We start from the raw sequence: 18,735 nt of genomic DNA, 5'->3' as shown, positions 1-18,735 counted from the left end.
TCCGGCCAACCTTCATGATCTGGGTCAACTTCTTATGGCAGAGTGGCAGGCCATTCCCCAAGAGTTCTTCAGATGTCTGATCAACAGCATGAGGCAACGATGTGTCGAGTGTATTCGCACCAGGGGTGGATTCACACACTATTAAACGAATGTTCTAATGTGTAAAATCCATGTTTGACAACCTTCAACTTTGACAGCATGTCATGTGACTTTCTTGTATACAGTGACGTTTATTTGTGGGTGTTTTGTAAATAAGGAGCCATAAATCAAAAATTTGGTGTAGTTTACATCATCAATCTAATACACTCTGAAACTTATTTGGTTATAAATTTTTTACCCTTAAATTCTTTTGAGTAGTATATTTCAAAGGCGTAGCGCCCATTATGCATATGCGTAATGCAAAAACAAAATCTGGGAATAGGTAGAGGCTGTCTGTAATTGTTCTATAAAATATCCTCTTAAAATTGACTCAAACTTTTCACAGGGGGAAGCCCCCTGAATATCCCCGCTCGGGAACGCCTTTGGCGTGCGTAATGCTAAGAAAATGTCTGGCTACGCCCCTGTATTTTGTTTCAGTACTGGGGCTGATATTCAGTTCTTTAATAATACTGTTAACTTTAGCAAGCATTAAAGACATTTTTTTTTAATGTTTCCTTTTGTATTTGTTTTAACTTCATGTCTGAGCTAAAAATTATGTATTTAAAATATAATTTCAAAGTAATTTTGAGGTAACCGATCAGGTAACCCACGTGTTACGCAAATATAATTCACGTAACCAAACAATTGATTACCTAGGTAAAAACCACGTGAACAGACTTCCGGTTCCCTCAGATTTCGAAATATTGTCCCCTGTGGACCAGAACTCATTTTGAACAGAATTCCATCTTAGAATTTTCTCATACTACTATTTATGACTACCTAAAGAAGTTAACTTTGAGAAGTAATTTTAAGGAGTATCAAAGTATTGTTTATCAAAGTATTGTTTCACCATGTTAAGAAGTTCTTGAGAATATTCTTTAAACATTTCTAATAAATCTTTATAAATACTGGCCTAGGTAGTACTGCCCCCACCCCAACTTACGATTATGCACTTAATTTATATATAACTGGCCCCATTGCTGGCTTCTTCTGATGCTTACAATTTCTTTGTTCATACATAACAATATTTAAATTTTCAGAAATATGTGGAATTTTTGTTCTTACCACCACAAATGTTTAGCAAATCTTTAATGAGATTTATACCCAAACAAAATGTAAACTCACCTCTCTGGAGCTAAGTAGAGAGCGCTGTTTTATTGTCGTGTTTCCCGAGATCACGGCAAGAGCAGCAGCCAGTGCGTCGACCGCACCTTTCTCGGTAATCATCGATTCAGCTGACTCACGGAACTGTGTTAAAACGTCTGGTGAAACATTGTGTAGAGACCTGTAGGAAGAAAAACAACATTATACGAAGATTATTCAAACACTGTCATTGTTTGCACATCTGATTTCAAACACTGCAGACCATGTTTTCTAAGGTGTTTTTTTTGAAATTATGACCCAGTAAAGTGAAAAAGCAATAAAACAATCAGCAAAGGGATGTTGAGGAGAGAAAAGCAAACTGGTGAGATAGCCCAGGAGAAATGACACCCCTAACAGGAGGGGCGGGACATAGCCCAGTGGTAAAACATTCGCTTGATGCGCAGTCGGTCTGGGATCGATACCCGTCAGTGCACCACGACTGGTATATCAAATGCTGTGGTACATTTTATCCTGTCTGTGGTATGGTGCATATAAAAGATCCCTTGCTGCTAATCGAAAAGAGTAGCCCACGAAGTAGCGACAGCAGGTTTCCTCTCTCAATACCTGTGTGGTCCTTAGCCATATGTCCAACGCCATATAAACATAAATAAAATACGAGTCAGAATTACCAAATGTTTGACATCCAATAGCCGATGATTAATAAATCAATGTGCTCTAGTGGTATCGTTAAACAAAAACAAACTTAACTGACCAGAGTTGTTATGAATCAGTGTTGTATTCAACTGACCTAGCTTGTTACGAATCAGTTTTATTTAATCGACTCCACTTGTTACAAATCAGTGTTGTATTTAACTGACTCAACTTGTTAGAAATCAGTGTTGTATTTTATTTAACTGACCAGACTCATTACGAATTAATGTTATTTAACTGATCTAGCTTGTTATGAATCAGTGCTGTATTTAACTGATCCGGCTCACTACAAATCAGTGCTGTATTTAACTGATCCGGCTCACTACGAACCAGTGATGTATTTAACTGATCCGGCTCATTATGAACCAGTGCTGTATTTAACTGATCCGGCTCATTACTAACCAGTGATGTATTTAACTGATCCGGCTCATTACTAACCAGTGATGAATTTAACTGATTCAGCTAATTACAAATCAGTGCTGTATTTAACTGATCCAGCTCATTACGAATCAGTGTTGTATTTAACTGAACTAGCTTGTATTTAACTGAACTAGCTTGTTACGAATCAGTGTTGTATTTAACTGAACTAGCTTGTTACGAATCAGTGTTGTATTTAACTGAACTAGCTTGTTACGAATCAGTGATGTATTTAACTGAACTAGCTTGTTACGAATCAGTGATGTATTTAACTGATCCAGCTCATTACGAATCAGTGTTGTATTTAACTGAACTAGCTTGTTACGAATCAGTGTTGTATTTAACTGAACTAGCTTGTTACGAATCAGTGTTGTATTTAACTGAACTAGCTTGTTACGAATCAGTGTTGTATTTAACTGAACTAGCTTGTTACGAATCAGTGATGTATTTAACTGATCCAGCTCATTACGAATCAGTGTTGTATTTAACTGAACTAGCTTGTTACGAATCAGTGTTGTATTTAACTGAACTAGCTTGTTACGAATCAGTGTTGTATTTAACTGAACTAGCTTGTTACGAATCAGTGCTGTATTTAACTGAACTAGCTTGTTACGAATCAGTGCTGTATTTAACTGACCTTGCAGCATCCTCAGCGGCAGCTTTCACCATTTCCTCGGGAGTCGGCGGACCAATTTTCTGAAACTGTATTCCCTGCAAGTCAAAGCATATCATATGGGACACACCATACAGAGCAAAGTCCAGAGCATGCTGTTAACAAGTGACTATATAGATTATTATTATAATTCCATCTCTTTACTGGCTATCAACATTTATTCCCAGTTGTTGATTTGATTTCTGTGACAAACTGCTATTTTCCGTATTTTAACATATTTTAACTGATTATAGCTTCACAAACATAAACAAAATAAAACAAACAAAAATATTTTGTTGCAAAATAATTATTATTCAAAATATTTCATGTAAAATCTGTATATAAATTTTACCTTTCACATAATTTTAAAACGACTGCCAGATTCCTGATCGACAAGATGTGCAATAGAATGTTATGTAAATGTGTAGCGTACCGCTTTGTGTTCCACGTACTGCAGACTCTGTTCCTCCTGTGGCTTGTAGAAACACACACAGACTCCCGACCGTCCGGCTCGCCCCGTACGACCTGACCGGTGGATGTACGAGTCAGTGTCCTGCAATACATCATAGCATTCAGGTGCTTTTAATTCAAAATATGGTGGAAGACTATCTTATTAGAATACACCGACATCACTTACAACAGTAGTTAATAAAAAGACAATACACCACAATCTAGAGCAGACAACCAGAGCTGACCATACATGTCAAAAGTTGTTTTTTTCACAGGTTTGAAAAATACTGAAAAATCAATAAGTAGTTATTAAAATGATAATACACCACAATCTAGAGCAGACAACCAGAGCTGGCTATACATGTCAAAAGTTGTGGGTTTTTTCAGAAAAGTAATTATTAAAATGTATAGCAAAAAAACATTTTCAGATAGGTCTATTTCTTCACATAACGTTTTTCTTTAGGGACACTCAGAAAATCCTACAGGATTTATCTCCCCTGTTTCTAGCCCAACAGTAAAAAAAGCTAAACAGACTAAATCATATTCCCATTTCAGTGAACTTTGTAATGACAAATGTCTTAGTTATTGAACTCATCAAATTAATTCTGACCTTTGGTGGGTTGCACTGGATGACAAGGTCAACTTCAGGAATGTCAAGGCCACGTGCTGCAACATCTGTTGTAATGAGCACTTTGTATTTTCCTTCTTTAAAACTCTGAAATCAGATTAAATCAATGAGAAATTAAAATATTAGTTATAACATACCAACATGGAAGTGTTAAAAATATATTAACATCATGCAGCAAGGTTAAACTATATTGGTATTAGGTTCTTATCATCAATTATGAAGGAAGGAAATGTTTTATTCAACGACGCACTCAACACATTTTATTTAGTTATATGGCGTCGGACAGTTATTATGATGGCCACTTTCTATATAAGAATTGTTTGTAATTTTTTGTGAATTTATTGAGGTATAATGGTAACAAATTGCAGGGCACAATATTTCACGCGAACCGCCGTTCTGTTCGCGTGTCGGTTACGCAAAATTAAATTTACGCGAACCGCAAATTGGTTACGTCATGACCTAAAACGTTCAGAAATTAAAACTTCACGATTAGGATGTTTATTCATCCAGACATAATACTACTAGTACTAGTATTCCGCCAGATGTTTTAGGCTGAATTTTAGATACTTGATGCGCAGCAAACCAGTAAACAACATTATTTTGCAACAGTTGCAACTTGTGACCAGTCTAAACTTTTAAAAAAGTTTAAAGAAATGTGCTCAGACCGGTAGGGACTGCTAAATTATCTACTGCTATTTTATCTCTTAAAGGTATATATGTAGATATAATATTGGATTGGCTATAATTTTGCAATTTACGACAAGGTGCTTCGCTTTCATCAACCTGACTTGTAAAACAACATAAATGACTTGATAGTATAATAAACTATTTAAATAAATATATTTCAGGTTACATCAATAGAACGAAATGGAGTTAGCCTATTGGTAGGGCACGTTCGAGCAAAAACTACCACTCACGATACCCAAGTGATACTTTTCTTTTCTTTGAGACGACGTAATTGGTCCGTTTTGTGATTTTAGATGGGAAAGTCTACTTAATCAAGGGTTTTACAGAATTACTTACAGTAATAAAGCAGGGCGGTTGGTAATGTCCATTACGATTTGAGGTGTATCCGTGCTGTTATCACACAATACCCTGTGATCTTCATAAAAGAGGCATGTCTTTTTACTTTGTCTAGACACCGTCTGAATATACACCTGCCAATCAGGAACCACAGAAAGGCCACGAAAAGAAAAGACCAATTAACCAAGAAAACACTCCGATTATTGTTTCAGTACGTGGGTTAATTTATGTACGAAACATAATACAATTATTTCAACACTTTGACAATGATGGTTTATTTTGTATTGAAAAATAATATATAATTGGTGATGATGATAACTAGTTTAACATGCCCATATACCACTAGGGTTTCGAACACGCCCCCCATCCCGCGTCCGACCTCCGATAAGATCGGTGGCCTGACTCGGGATGGAGGGTGGTGGGGTGGGTGGGTGGGTGGGGTAGTGGGGTGAAAAAAGTGCTGTAAATAAAAAAAATAAAAAGGTTACAAGTCAAAAAATGTAGTGCTGTGCTGAAATACAGATCTTGAGAAGCCGGATCCGTCTGAACGAGAGAAAGTATCAGACAAGGGTATAGTCCAGTCGTCATGTATAGTGGTGCGGACGGGCCCGACTCCGGAGGATACGAGATGGTATCACTATAAAGCAAGGTAAAGTCTAGAAAAGTAGTAGGGGCCGACCCCGCTTCCTATTTCTTCTTAGAGTGGTACTGGCTTACTAGGATGGATATAATTACAGAACATTGCGATGCATCTGCAAAAATCAGGTATGTTTTGTTTCTTCATTTCGAAGACTAATTCCTGACGTGACACGTTAGGTATTACGTAACCAATAGCTCGCCAGAGGGTGTATTCACTGGGATGGTACAAACTGGCTGCACCCGTTATATATAATAGCCGTCACATTTAACCGTTTTATTAATTAACTATACGATTATACTTGTTGATATTAAACAATAATATGCATTATATATCGTTGAATATGCATACCAGGCCAAATGCCTTAATTGTCCTCTCCTTTAACGTAAACAGGAATCCAAAAGTGTCACAAAAATTGAAAAACATTGCATAATGAGCTTTAAAAAACCCAAACATTTGGAACGTCACTGTAGCATAGAAGTACCATCGATAAAGTGAAAGTAGCATAGCCAACGCAAAACGGATTCCCTCCAAATGACAGGGTTTCTGCAAGAGGGTAAAACGGGTATGGCGTCATACCCAAATTTTTGTGGCATATTTTATTTTTTTAAGGTAATATTTTGACAAAATTAATTTCTCCTCAACCATAACCCTAAACATAACCCATTTTCTCTCTGGGAGAGGCCCCCATACCCCCTGTTGACTGCATGTGGTTGCATTCAATTCCATAGCGCCATACCCAAACATTTCTTTCTGGCAGAAACACTGAATGATTATGTATATATTTCAAAGGCGTAGCGCCCGTTACGCACAGTACACATGTGCGTTATGTAAAAACTACATCCGGGAATAGGTCGAGGCTGTCTGTAATTGTTCTCTAAAATATCCTCTTAAAATTGACTCTAAAAAAGATTACAAAAAAATAATTTAAAAAAATGCCTCCGTAAAGGCTCAGATTGCATCTACAGGAGTCCTGATTTTCAAAATGTTCACAGGGAAAGGCCTTTGGCGTGCGTAATGCTGAGAAAATTTCTGGCTACGCCCCTGTATTTTGTTTCAGTACTGGGGCTGATATTCAGTTCTTTTATAATATTGTTAACTTTAGCAAGCATTAAAAACATTTTTATTTGTAAAATGTTTTCTTTTGTATTTATTTTAACTTTATGTTTCAGCTAAAAACTATGTATTTAAAATATAATTTCAACGTAATTTTGAGGTAACCGATCGGGTAACCCACGGGTTTCGCAAATATTATTCACGTAACCGAACAATTGGTTACCTAGGTAAAAACCATGTGAACTGACTTCCGGTTCCCTCAGATTTCGAAATATTGTCCCCTGAAATTGTATAATGGCAGGAAGTTTGTAATTATTTTAAACTGTCCCAACTTCAATCCATATTACATACATTATATTTGAAATACATTGCACTTGCCAACAGCAGCCTAATTTGATATAAATCTGATGGAAGTGTACAAGACCTTCATTTTTGAAAATTATATGCTAAGGTGAGTGAAAAAATCACTCTCCAAAATAAATAAAATAGGCAGTGTAGCTCCAATTAGATTTTGACTGGTACATCTACAAAACTTGTCTATTAAACCAGTATTTCTCGATTTGTTCAACAAAGAGAAATGCCAGTTTAACTATTGCATGGAAGCCACTGCCATGTTTTAAATTTTTATTGTTTTAATAAAAGGACCTTCCTATCAGCTAAATGAGCTATGAAAACTTGATTTATGTAAACAGTGGAAATAAATATACCCATCTATTTTATGTGTGCCACTTTGATGAGTGTAATGTGCGCTTTTTTTCACTCGTCAGATTAAAATTACGTGCGCTGTACAAGCGCGTTCGCACCTGCGCGCCTTAAAAATCAAAGTCTGGTATAAGAGTAATACACAAGGTTTGGAAAACAAAATGTTCCCTGTTCATCGCACCTCAAAAAAGAGCTCCACCACAAAGACCTATACATCTCACACCAAGGCTTTTATCAGTTAAAAACTAATTTAATGTTTAATTCAAAGATATCAACATATTAATGTGTAAGTTTTATAATTTTTATAAATACAGTTGGTTCCACCTTTTTGCATAGTGAGTAATGGAATATTTCGCCTAATATCAATATTTGTTGAAACACCAAACCATTTCCTATAAATTGTATGCAAAACATGCTGTTTAATTGAATAATCTGATCAAAATCCGCATATTTGCAAAACAAAATAGCAGAAAAACTATTTAAAGTGTGTTTAAATTCAACAAAATAAATTAAGCATGCTTTTATTTCATGTCAAAAGAAGTTGTAGTTTAAAATAAATTACGGAAGCGCTGCAATCACCAACTGCTAATATAATCGATAAAACTTGAGTGTTAATCAATTGTTTAAGTCATTAACAAATTTTCTTGTGTGATTTTCTTGTTTATTTGAGCTAATACACAATAAAGGGATAAACGGCAAATAAAAGAGTTAACTATGAATCTTGTTGTGAGTAGCTGTGAATGTGAGATAAATTAATGTTTACTGCCGATTGCTAAAATCATTAAAAGACGTCTAGAGAAGGTTTATTTAGCGACAGAGTTGTACCATCAACGTCCCAGACTGCGTTTGGCTAATGACAAAAACACGAGTATGATCCTTACAGAAGGAATATTCTATATTTTTCTCTTACGGTACATGAAATAAAATATATTCCAATCAGTTACAGAAACAAAATCAACATCAACATAAAACACAGCTATTCTAGTAAACAAAAGTCTAACACCATACAGTAAAGAGAAAAGGGTGGTAGTTTTCTAACTGCATTCAGGCACAAGAATTTGGAAAAATAACCTTTTCACACTTGCACAGTTGGTCATTTTTTATTTTTAAACCCACTACATGATCAAATATATGTTTCTTAACTATGCACAGTTGATTAACATTTTTTAAATTTATTTTTTTATAAAAGGACAAATTCAGTTTCTCAAGCATTCTGGTTTGCTTCACGTTTTACCAACACCCAATGCCATTACTTTGTCAATACAGACAGGCATTACGTTCATACCAGTGAATAGTTGGTAAAATATCATTTTTCTAATGAACTAATTCTTAATTAACACAATTTATACACTCAAAATTGTACTTACTTGTATGAACTTTATTGTTAATGAAAATGTTCTTGAACCGTGAAGAAAAGCAGATGTTGATTGCGCACGAGAAAACAAACTGAATGGATTTGAAAGAATAACTCAGTTAGGCACGTTGACGATATACTTTAAATAAAGTAAACCATACTCATGCAACAGTTCTGTTTTCGCAAATGACGTTTATATTATAAGTATATTTATGGTTTAGTTTGGTCTTCTCTGATGTTTACTGGTGGGAATTTACTCCCGACCCCGTCGATTATCGTAACAAATGCATGAAGAAAAACTGAAAAACAGCCATTCAGGTAACAGATTCTTTTATTTAATGGAAAAAAAAAGACCCTCACCTCATAAAAGTTGACATCACTTTGTTAGGGTGCACCGAATACCAGTTGACATCACTTTGTTACGGTGCACCGAATACCAGTTGACATCACTTTGTTACGGTGCACCAAATACCAGTTGACATCACTTTGTTATGGTGCACCGAATACCAGTTGACATCACTTTGTTACGGTGCACCAAATACCAGTTGACATCACTTTGTTATGGTGCACCGAATACCAGTTGACATCACTTTGTTATGAGGCACCGAATACCAGTTTAGTATTAAACACAACCAAGTGGTGCAATGTCTTTCGCGGAAACCACTAGATCGGGCAACTGAATAATAGTCTGTTTGCGCGGAGCCTGTGCAATTACGAGGAACCCACTGTATATGAATATACGGTTAGCTTGTGGAGAATGTGAGATTCCACCTTGATAATGTTTATAAATATATGAATCAGTGGTGAGCCCGTACCTTTAAGACTTTTTTTTTCTTGATAATGTTTATAAATGTATGAATCAGTGGTGAGCCCATACCTTTAAGACTTTCTCTCTCTTGATAATGTTCATAAATATATGAATCGGTGGTGAACCCGTACCTTTAAGACTTTCTCTTAATAATGTTTATAAACATATGAATCAGTGGTGAGCCCGTACCTTTAAGACTTTCTCTTGATAATGTTTATAAATATATGAATCAGTGGTGAGCCCGTACCTTTAAGACTTTCTCTTGATAATGTTTATAAATATATGAATCGGTGGTGAGCCTGTACCTTTAAGACTTTCTCTCTCTTGATGTTTATAAATATATGAATCAGTGGTGAACCCGTACCTTTAAGACTTTCTCTTTCTTGATAATGTTTATAAATATATGAATTGATAGTGAGCCCATACATTTAAGACTCTCTCTGTTGATAATGTTTATAAATATATGAATCGGTGGTGAGCCTGTACCTTTAAAACTTTCTCCAGGGCTTCTAGAATTTTTATAAAATCAACTAGCCATGGGATCAGTGATTTAAAAAAATTCACAAGCCATGATTAAAAATTCACTAGCCATGATTAAAAATTCACAAGCCCTACTTTACTTCCAGTTAATACAATGTTACTAAATAATAGTGATAATCAGATATGCCACCTAAAGAGGGAGATGGAGATTAAAAACACTAACATTGGGGGTTGGGGTGAGGTCAGGATATTCATATTTACAAAGTAGATACAAAGTAGATTTAAATGCAACATTTGACAATTTTTTTCCACTAGCCGTGGCATGGCAATAGTAGTTATTTATTATGGAGCTACCATAATCTAGAAGCCCTGCTTTCTCTCTCTTCTCCTGCGGGACATCTCCGTGGAGGACGTGATATTCCACCTTGATAATGTTTATAAATATATGAATCTGTGGTGAGCCCGTACCTTTAAGACTTTCTCTCTCTTCTCCTGCGGCACATCCCCGTGGAGGACGTGAGATTCCACCTTGATGGCCGAACTGACTGTCAGCTCGTCCGCGTCTTTCTTCGTCTGACAGAACACGAGTGCACGGCCGTGTGCACCACTGTACACCTGCAGGATGTCTCCGATCATGGACGGCCGGTCCCAGTAGCTGCACTTGATGGCTAGATGCTGCACATTGAACAATAGTACAGAAACTCAGGTTAGTATTCCAGATCAATCAGTATGAAATTAATCAGGGATGTGATACCACTGTTAAATAAAAGATGTAAAGGTTTGGTGAAAGCTGAAAACTCTAAATCATACTAAAATAAAGGTACATTTTCAGGATTTCACATCAAATTAAATCTAGCATTGATAGGACATTAAACAAGCTTCCAATTCATTTCATTTCTATGTCACAAATTTAGTATGACAATGAACATTATTTTATGAGGTGTATAAACATGATACGAAATGGTAGAGTTATTTAATACCCATAAATGATTTTATATCACTTTGACCGATAATGCATTAAGGTTATAGTGTGCTAATCGCATGACATCATCATAGTGGGACGTAACACTTTGATACAAACACAGAAATGTATAACCATATGGGTAATAAACGAAGTTATTTCGTGCTAAAAAGAAAGAAAACAAGGAGGCAAAATCAGATAAAATGCTGAAAAATTGCATCAGTTATTCGTATAACTTGTTTAGAATCATCTGATGACTAAGATATTAAAATATCTTATGGCAAAAATACAACAGACAATCTAAAGTTTGTTTTGTTTAACGACATTGCTAGAGCACATTGATTAATTAATCATCGGCTATTGGATGTCAAACATTTGGTAATTCTGACTTGTAGTCTTCAGAGGAAACCCGCTACATTTTTCCTAAGGGGTCATTCACAATTGTCAACATTAACATAAGCGTACAAACCGTACGCTGGAGGGGAGGGGGTTAACAGCCGCTGTACGCTTTTTAGAAATACAAATAAATGTCGATTTATAACTTTCCGAGAAATCTATTTTCCCCCTAATTGTCGTTATTATAAACAGCACCTATTCAGCACCCATTTTAAACACCGATACCTCACAGATAACTACGCCTCACAGCGGGTCTCTCGAAAAAAAGGCGGTAAACTACATAACAAAAAAGAAGAAGAATGGCGGACAATCTTTACGATCGCCCCGGGGAAAACCTGAAAGCTTTGTCAAAGTTTCTTGTGAATAGAGGGGATGCTATTCATAAAACTCCTAACAATGAATACATGCAGTTTATCAATGCCTTTGTGTTCCTCAATGACAACCTGAAACGTGCCGATGCCGTGACAAAAGGACAGAAAGCGTGGCGTGATCGTGAACATGGCGGAGGCGAAGTCGACATTACACTAAAAAACGCCGTCATTAAAATGGAGCAAGTTCGAAACAAGAAGAGAACTATAAAGTCATTCTTCGCAGTTCAACCAAAGGTAAATATTGGCCTAATATTAATGGCTATCGTTATTTAATAACTGGTCTGATATTACTGCGTGTACAATCGAAAAGCGTGGTACACAAAAATTTCCAAAAGTCAAACATAAATGGGGAATTAATTTATTTAAATGAAACTCAAATGCTATATATTCTCTCAAAAGACATTCTATACAATGTTTAAATATTTTAAAGTGGCATAATCATTTTTATTTTACAGTAAAAATTATGCTAGTGAAAAAAGATCACATGAAATTTATGTGTTAAAGGGGCAATATCACTGTTTTTTTGAATTTTTAATTTTTTTGCATGGCAGACACTTTTTTTGTGGATTGATTAATTTTTTGTTGTTAATCACAAACAAATGCAAAAAAAAGCAGAATGCAGGCGCTAACTGTATATCAATGTATGTAGTGCCTTTCGCAGTTAACAAGTCAATTGTTGGTTCTGTTCTTTGTGGCGTTTGCCGAATTTGCTCCAGTAATTTCCATAAATGCTAATTAATACCTTCATTTTAATATAGAGATAATACATTACTTTAAAAAAAAAAAATCAAATTCTTTATACTTTTTCATTTCATTGCAAATATTTAATTGTTTTGCTTCAACTTTGTTACTGAACTATTATGGTTTGTACCGATTGTATAGTTTGGAACTTTTTGGAAATTTACTAAAAAATAGATTTATAGGGCCTGGAATGTTTTGCTTAAATATGATTGTCAAATGTTTATTTTTCTTTATAGAAAACAACTGTTAAACAAGATACAGATGTTGCTGACAAACCAAAGCAAGAACCTGTTCAGGTGTGTGTGGAACTGCAGGAGGTAACACCTGCCTCTGCTGTGGCATGGAAAGACACACGTCAAGCCCATATTTTACATGGCCAGGTGAATGCAGTAACATTCTTATGTCAAAAACTTAACGTTCCGGCAACAAAGATACTAACTGAGGACGTCAAATCTCATCCAGAATTTTTGAGTGTTATCGTCTGTATCAGCTTCATCAAAGGATTACTTCCGTCTTGTGGCAACATGGCAGAAGCAACAAACCTTTGTTAAAACTGGTTCTGTAATTGTGCAGATACAGCAAAAAGCAGAGGCACATCTTCAGAAATTAGCAAGTGAATTGCAAGAACTGTCGTGTATGAAAGTTGCCTCTGGAAATCTAGCCATTCAACTGAAATCATGCCAGGAAAAACTCAGTAAGATGCTAGAAATGTTACCTATCCTCTTCGACACAAAATCTACATTGGAGGATGCGATTACCAGTCTGAAAGGTAGTGTACGTGCTCAGAATGCTCGTAAATTTAATAGGCTCACTGGGAATTCAGAGTATAAATTCATTGCAGGGAATTCGCTTGGATTGAGCTGGGAAAAAGCAAAGGAGAAACTGGCAGAGATTGAAGCAGAGGGTGACAATAGCTATTCTGTCCCTTTGAATGCCATGCAACTACGTGCATTTCCTGACATCAAAGACATGTGTCATCGTTCTGGAATGCAAGGAATACCTGGAAGTGTACTTCTTGAGCAGTTTGAACCGACAGATGATGATCTGAAACAAGCGATATGTGTTCTTGTAGATATATATCCTTTGCTTTGCATTGAAAAATCGGGTCACTTTGTACTAGTGGACTATATGGAGCTTGTGTTTCGGCCCGATATTGTGCATGATCTTCTCACCCTAGATTCCACATTCCAGGCAGATATTGCAACATGCACTCCAGTATTGCAAAATACCTGTAAGTCAAATGATGGGATTTTCATCTATCAGAAACCAGGTCCAATATCACTACAGGAGAAATTCCCAGAACTTCTTGAAGTGATAATGAACTTTGTTCGTCTTCATGGTTTTGGTGCCCATATACGAAGACGCACTGGGACTGCAACCTCCTGTGGAGTTCATTTAAAAGATATTAGACATCATGCACTACAGAATGTGGTGGGTTTGGATGCAATATCCCTCACCAAAATTTATTATTTGATGAAGCCAGCTAAGGCCAACTCACGAGAAGCTGCGCGGCACAAGGATGCTCTTGACATTCGAGTAGGGACAAAGCTGTGTGATGTGAGCAAAGACAATCCAAGTGCACATGAATACTTTGCAACAGTATCAAATGTCAGGCAAATGTGTGCTATTTATCCGGATGAATGTGTGGCATTTTCTTGTGACAGTAAAGCAAAGATACACATTGGTGGACAGGCTGTTTCAAGATACCATCAACTTAGCACGTTTTTCCCAAGTGATGATAAACCGCATTATGCTGATCATGATTTCCCAGTTCCAGGATACTTGATAGAGCCTGATGGCTACCTGCTGCTCCAATCAAAGGATGTACCAGCCAAATACACAAAGGACACGTGTGGCAGAGATGTGGTTGATGTTCCTGCAACTGGCCCCCTGTGGGTGTTTAATCGGTGTGTAAAAAACATGTCTACCACCATAGAAGACCACATAAGTGACCTGGAGGACATAATGAAACAAAACCCAGATCTCAAAAAGCCTGTCTTGGTGTTAGTGACAGATGGTGGCCCAGATTGGACCCCAAAGTCCAACATAACCCAATACTTCATTGGAAAATTGTGGATGGAAGGCAATTATGATATGGTAATCTGTAATTGCATGCCAGCAGGTCTCTCCCGCTTCAACCCAATTGAGCACCTTTGGTCACCACTCTCAAAGTTTCTGGCTGGTGTGCAACTACCGGCGTGTCTACCTGGTGAAGTTGAACCCCCAGCTAAATAGAACATCCCAGCAGAGGAAAAATGTGAAAAAGAGCAGGAAGTCTTTACAAATGCCCTTGAACGATTAAATATGTACTGGGATGGGAAAGTTCATGATGGATTCAGGATAACTTCAAAGGCAGTGACACAGTGTAACAAAAATGGGAGCCACATGTATGAGAAAGTCAAAGAAATGTTGAATTCAAATTTGCAGGCTATTCGGGAAGATCCAACATTGACAGAAATCATTGAAGATTGGAGATACATTTCCAAACACATGGATAGAAGAAGTGGCTTTATATGCTTCCGGAAGGGCAGCTGTGGAGATTCTACATGTGAATGTATGGTCAATGATATCAAGGCTACAAATGTGTGGAAATTACCCAATGGTGAAAAATGGCTGTTCCCACCTATAACTCCAGATCCTCACCATCCAGGGCACTATATGACACTGCACCAGCTGGCACAATCCATTGTCTTCAGCAGCCCTGACCAACACCTGAATATGAAGAACTTCACGGCTAAAAGTTGCACAAAGTGCAGGCATGTCTTGTTTACTATTGGTTATTATTATCTCGTTCCAGCAAGTGATCCACAACTGATGTAACTACATGTACGGCCATGGTATGTACTATCCTGTCTGTGGGATATATTTTGTACACTTTTACACCTACATGTACATGTAGCTGTCTGTCACAACCACAACTTAAGAAGTAACTGGTCAGGTCATGGACGCAGCAGTTATTTATTGAAAAATGGGTAACAATGATTTTAATTCATCAAACATAAAATAATAAATAGAAGAATGTCATATATAACTGAAACACTATTCTTCATATGTTCAATAAAATAAATATAATTATGGCATTGTACTTTCAGGTATGTTTTTACCAGCAAGGCTGATAAAGATGGACACATCAAAATAATTCATGGCGGAGTTCGGGCATTGAACATGATAGACAGGACAGAGAAGGCAACCGAAGCTCATCAAAAGATCCACAAGTGCCCGATTTGTAATGAGAAGTATCCCACAAGATACCAGCTCCTGAAACATCAAAACCAGGACAATCACAAGCAAAAGAAAGGAAGACCCAAGGAAATCACTAGAACATGGCTTATAGATTATGATAGGCCCACTCCAGTGGCTAGTGACATTATAATATAACTGCCAATAAAAGATGGACAAAAAAAAATCAACATTTTATTTTGTACACTTATGGGGGGGGGGAGGGGGGGGGGGGGGGGGGTGTCATGAAAAAGTGTACTGTTTGTAAACTTATGATAATGTTGATAATTGTGAATGGCCCCTAATGCAGCAAGGGATATTTTATATGCATCTTCCCACAGACAGGATAGCACATACCACAGCTTTTGATATACCTGTCATGGAATGAGAAACAGCCCAATGAGCCCCACCGATGGCGATCGATCCTAGACAGACCACGCATCAAACGAGTGCTTTACCACTGGCTACGTCCTGCCCTTTTATTGAGCTAAATGAAGTGTGTATATAAATAAATATATGCATTATACTCTATTGAGTGTAAAGCTATAAATATGTATATATAATGTAAAGCAATGAATCAAGACCCCCCCCCCCCCCCCCCCCCACCCCGGCCTATGTTTCTGGGGACCATAAAAATGAGAAAATTCCCGTAATGACCACCTACTTTGACGGTGGTGGATGTTTTGTTCTTCTGTTCACCAACCAGGTCGACCCGGTAGATGTCTCCCATCATGTATTTCTTGGCCATATCGAGAACCCAGCGCGGAACGGTGGCCGAAAACAACAGAGTCTGCGGCCGTTTCTTTGTCGTCTCTGAAACAAACACAAACTCATAGTAGAATTCACTGTTTAACAAACACACTCACTTATAACACTCAGCAGAATTCAGGGCCCCGTTCCATGAAGCGATCATAGCCTTAAGTGCCTAAGTAGCTACGCACTTACGGTAATCTTAGGGCTAAGGTCGCTTCGTGGAACGGAGCTCAGGGTTCAACAAACACAAACTCACTAGAATCCAGGGTTCAATAAACACACTCACTTATAACACTTAGTAAAATTCACAGTTCAACAAACACAAACTCATTAGAATTGACGGTTCAACAAAAACAAAAACTCACTTAAAACACTTAGCGAGAAGCCAGGGTTGAACAAAGCCACTAGTTGAGGGGAGCGATCCACTGCTTCACAAACAGATTTATGGAGAGCCATTAAAGATAATACCATACTCATTATTGATAGTTAGTCCTTCTGTAGTACTTTAAAAACACCCCAAAATCTCCCAAGCTAATGGGAGATAACAACTACTCTTCTTTAAACTAGTATCCACAGATTGATGGGAACCTGAAGTGATCCCCTTATATGACGACGTCTCCTAAACCAAACAAAATTTAATGTCACTGACACAAGCAAAACAAGCTCACTTATAAAATTTACTAGAAAATAATTAATTTTTCTTTAAATAATCTTTAACAGTACAAAATTATATACCCACAACTCCCAACTGAAAAAAAAAAGAAAGACGTATATTTAGGCTGACACCCCAGGACATTGTTAGTAACTTTAATCACAAGCTACTAAAATCATAATTACATTCATGCTTCTGTCCATGTTGTTTACGGCATGTTAAGGAAGCCAAGTCCTAGCACTTGTTAAGACTTGGGTTTTTAAAAGTCAAATCAATAGAAATATCAACACCGGCACGCCTGGGTCACTGCGCTGGACTTTCAACTCACCTCGTTCATACGCTCCTCTGAGGATGTCTTGCACGGTGTCGGCAAAGCCCATATCCAGCATCTGATCAACCTCGTCCAATACAACATGTTTGATCTTCTTCAGAACGAGGTTCTCCTTCTGTACGTGGTCGAGGATTCGCCCCGGCGTCCCCACGACGATGTCTACTCCATTCAGCAAGGCCGATTCTGAAAATTGCATTGCATGAAATAAACACACAATTTGAAATAAACACACAATTTATTCTTAAATAATACATTTCATTATTTTAATAAGTTCTAAAATTTTATTGTTGTTAGGAAATGTAGTGATCTTTATGTATCTAGAAATTCTGACACATTTCCAAAACATAAAATGAAATAAAGATTCATAAACAGTTACAGGGTCGCACTGAAAAGAATTTTGATTTAGCCAATTTTCGGTGTATGTCTAAAAAAAACAGAAGAAGAAAACTGAAGTGCTTAATTTAACCACATTTTAATAATTTTTAAGAAAATACTGTATTTGGAAACAGACTAAACCAAAATTGGTACCAGCGTGAGCCTGATTGTAGCCACTTTGTATACAAATGTTTTAGTATTTCTTACATACAGACTTCAGAGAAAATTTGATACACTGTTCCATTTGCAACAAGGGATCTCTTGATATACCAGTTACTGGGCACTTGTTGGTACCAGAAAAAGCCACTTTGTATAAAATGTTTAGTATTTCTTACATACAGACTTCAGAGAAAACTTGATACACTGTTCCATTCGCAACAAGGGATCACTTGATATACCAGTTACTGGGCACTTGTTGGTACCAGAAAAGACAAATTGGAACATATCCCTTCCTCGAGGAGGAGGAATGTATCATTTTGAAACCAACCAAATACCAGCACACACCTTGAGGTCCATATGGAGTTCCACCGTATATAACTAGCACGTCGAGTTTAGAAACAGACTTGAAATCTTCTGCAACCTGCCTCGCCAGTTCCCGAGTTGGTGCCATTACGAGAACCTGTAATACACCAACAGAGATATAACAACGGGCAATACTAATAAGAACATAAACAAGCGTTACACCAATTATAGGTGCACATTATTTAGAATCTGTTAGTAGTGCCAAATACAACCACCATTATCCAATCGTCGGGATATTAAAAATGTACAGGGATACAGACACCTTTTAAAATAGT

The 18,735-nt window shown here is 37.0% G+C and overlaps 1 protein-coding gene across 2 annotated transcripts in view; it reads right to left on the bottom strand.

Moving 5' to 3' along the window:
* The window catches only part of LOC121378459 (nucleolar RNA helicase 2-like), a 76,783-nt gene that overhangs the window by 38,624 nt on the left and 19,424 nt on the right, over nt 1-18,735 (bottom strand). Inside the window, exons 6-14 of one of the 2 annotated variants that reach the window (XM_041506634.1) lie at nt 18,443-18,557; nt 17,561-17,746; nt 16,492-16,640; nt 10,630-10,814; nt 9,729-9,750; nt 4,062-4,166; nt 3,435-3,554; nt 2,987-3,060; nt 1,264-1,423 (exon numbers count right to left, since the gene is read on the bottom strand). In XM_041506634.1, the coding sequence (XP_041362568.1) occupies nt 1,264-1,423; nt 2,987-3,060; nt 3,435-3,554; nt 4,062-4,166; nt 9,729-9,750; nt 10,630-10,814; nt 16,492-16,640; nt 17,561-17,746; nt 18,443-18,557 (1,116 nt within the window). Of the gene's footprint in view, nt 1-1,263; nt 1,424-2,986; nt 3,061-3,434; nt 3,555-4,061; nt 4,167-9,728; nt 9,751-10,607; nt 10,815-16,491; nt 16,641-17,560; nt 17,747-18,442; nt 18,558-18,735 lie in introns of both variants that reach the window. The other variant, XM_041506633.1, reaches the window with a different exon arrangement.

The sequence above is a fragment of the Gigantopelta aegis genome, chromosome 8, assembly GCF_016097555.1.
Source record: "Gigantopelta aegis isolate Gae_Host chromosome 8, Gae_host_genome, whole genome shotgun sequence".
NCBI lineage: Eukaryota > Metazoa > Mollusca > Gastropoda > Neomphalida > Peltospiridae > Gigantopelta > Gigantopelta aegis.
This window is presented reverse-complemented; position numbering and strand designations above follow the sequence as displayed.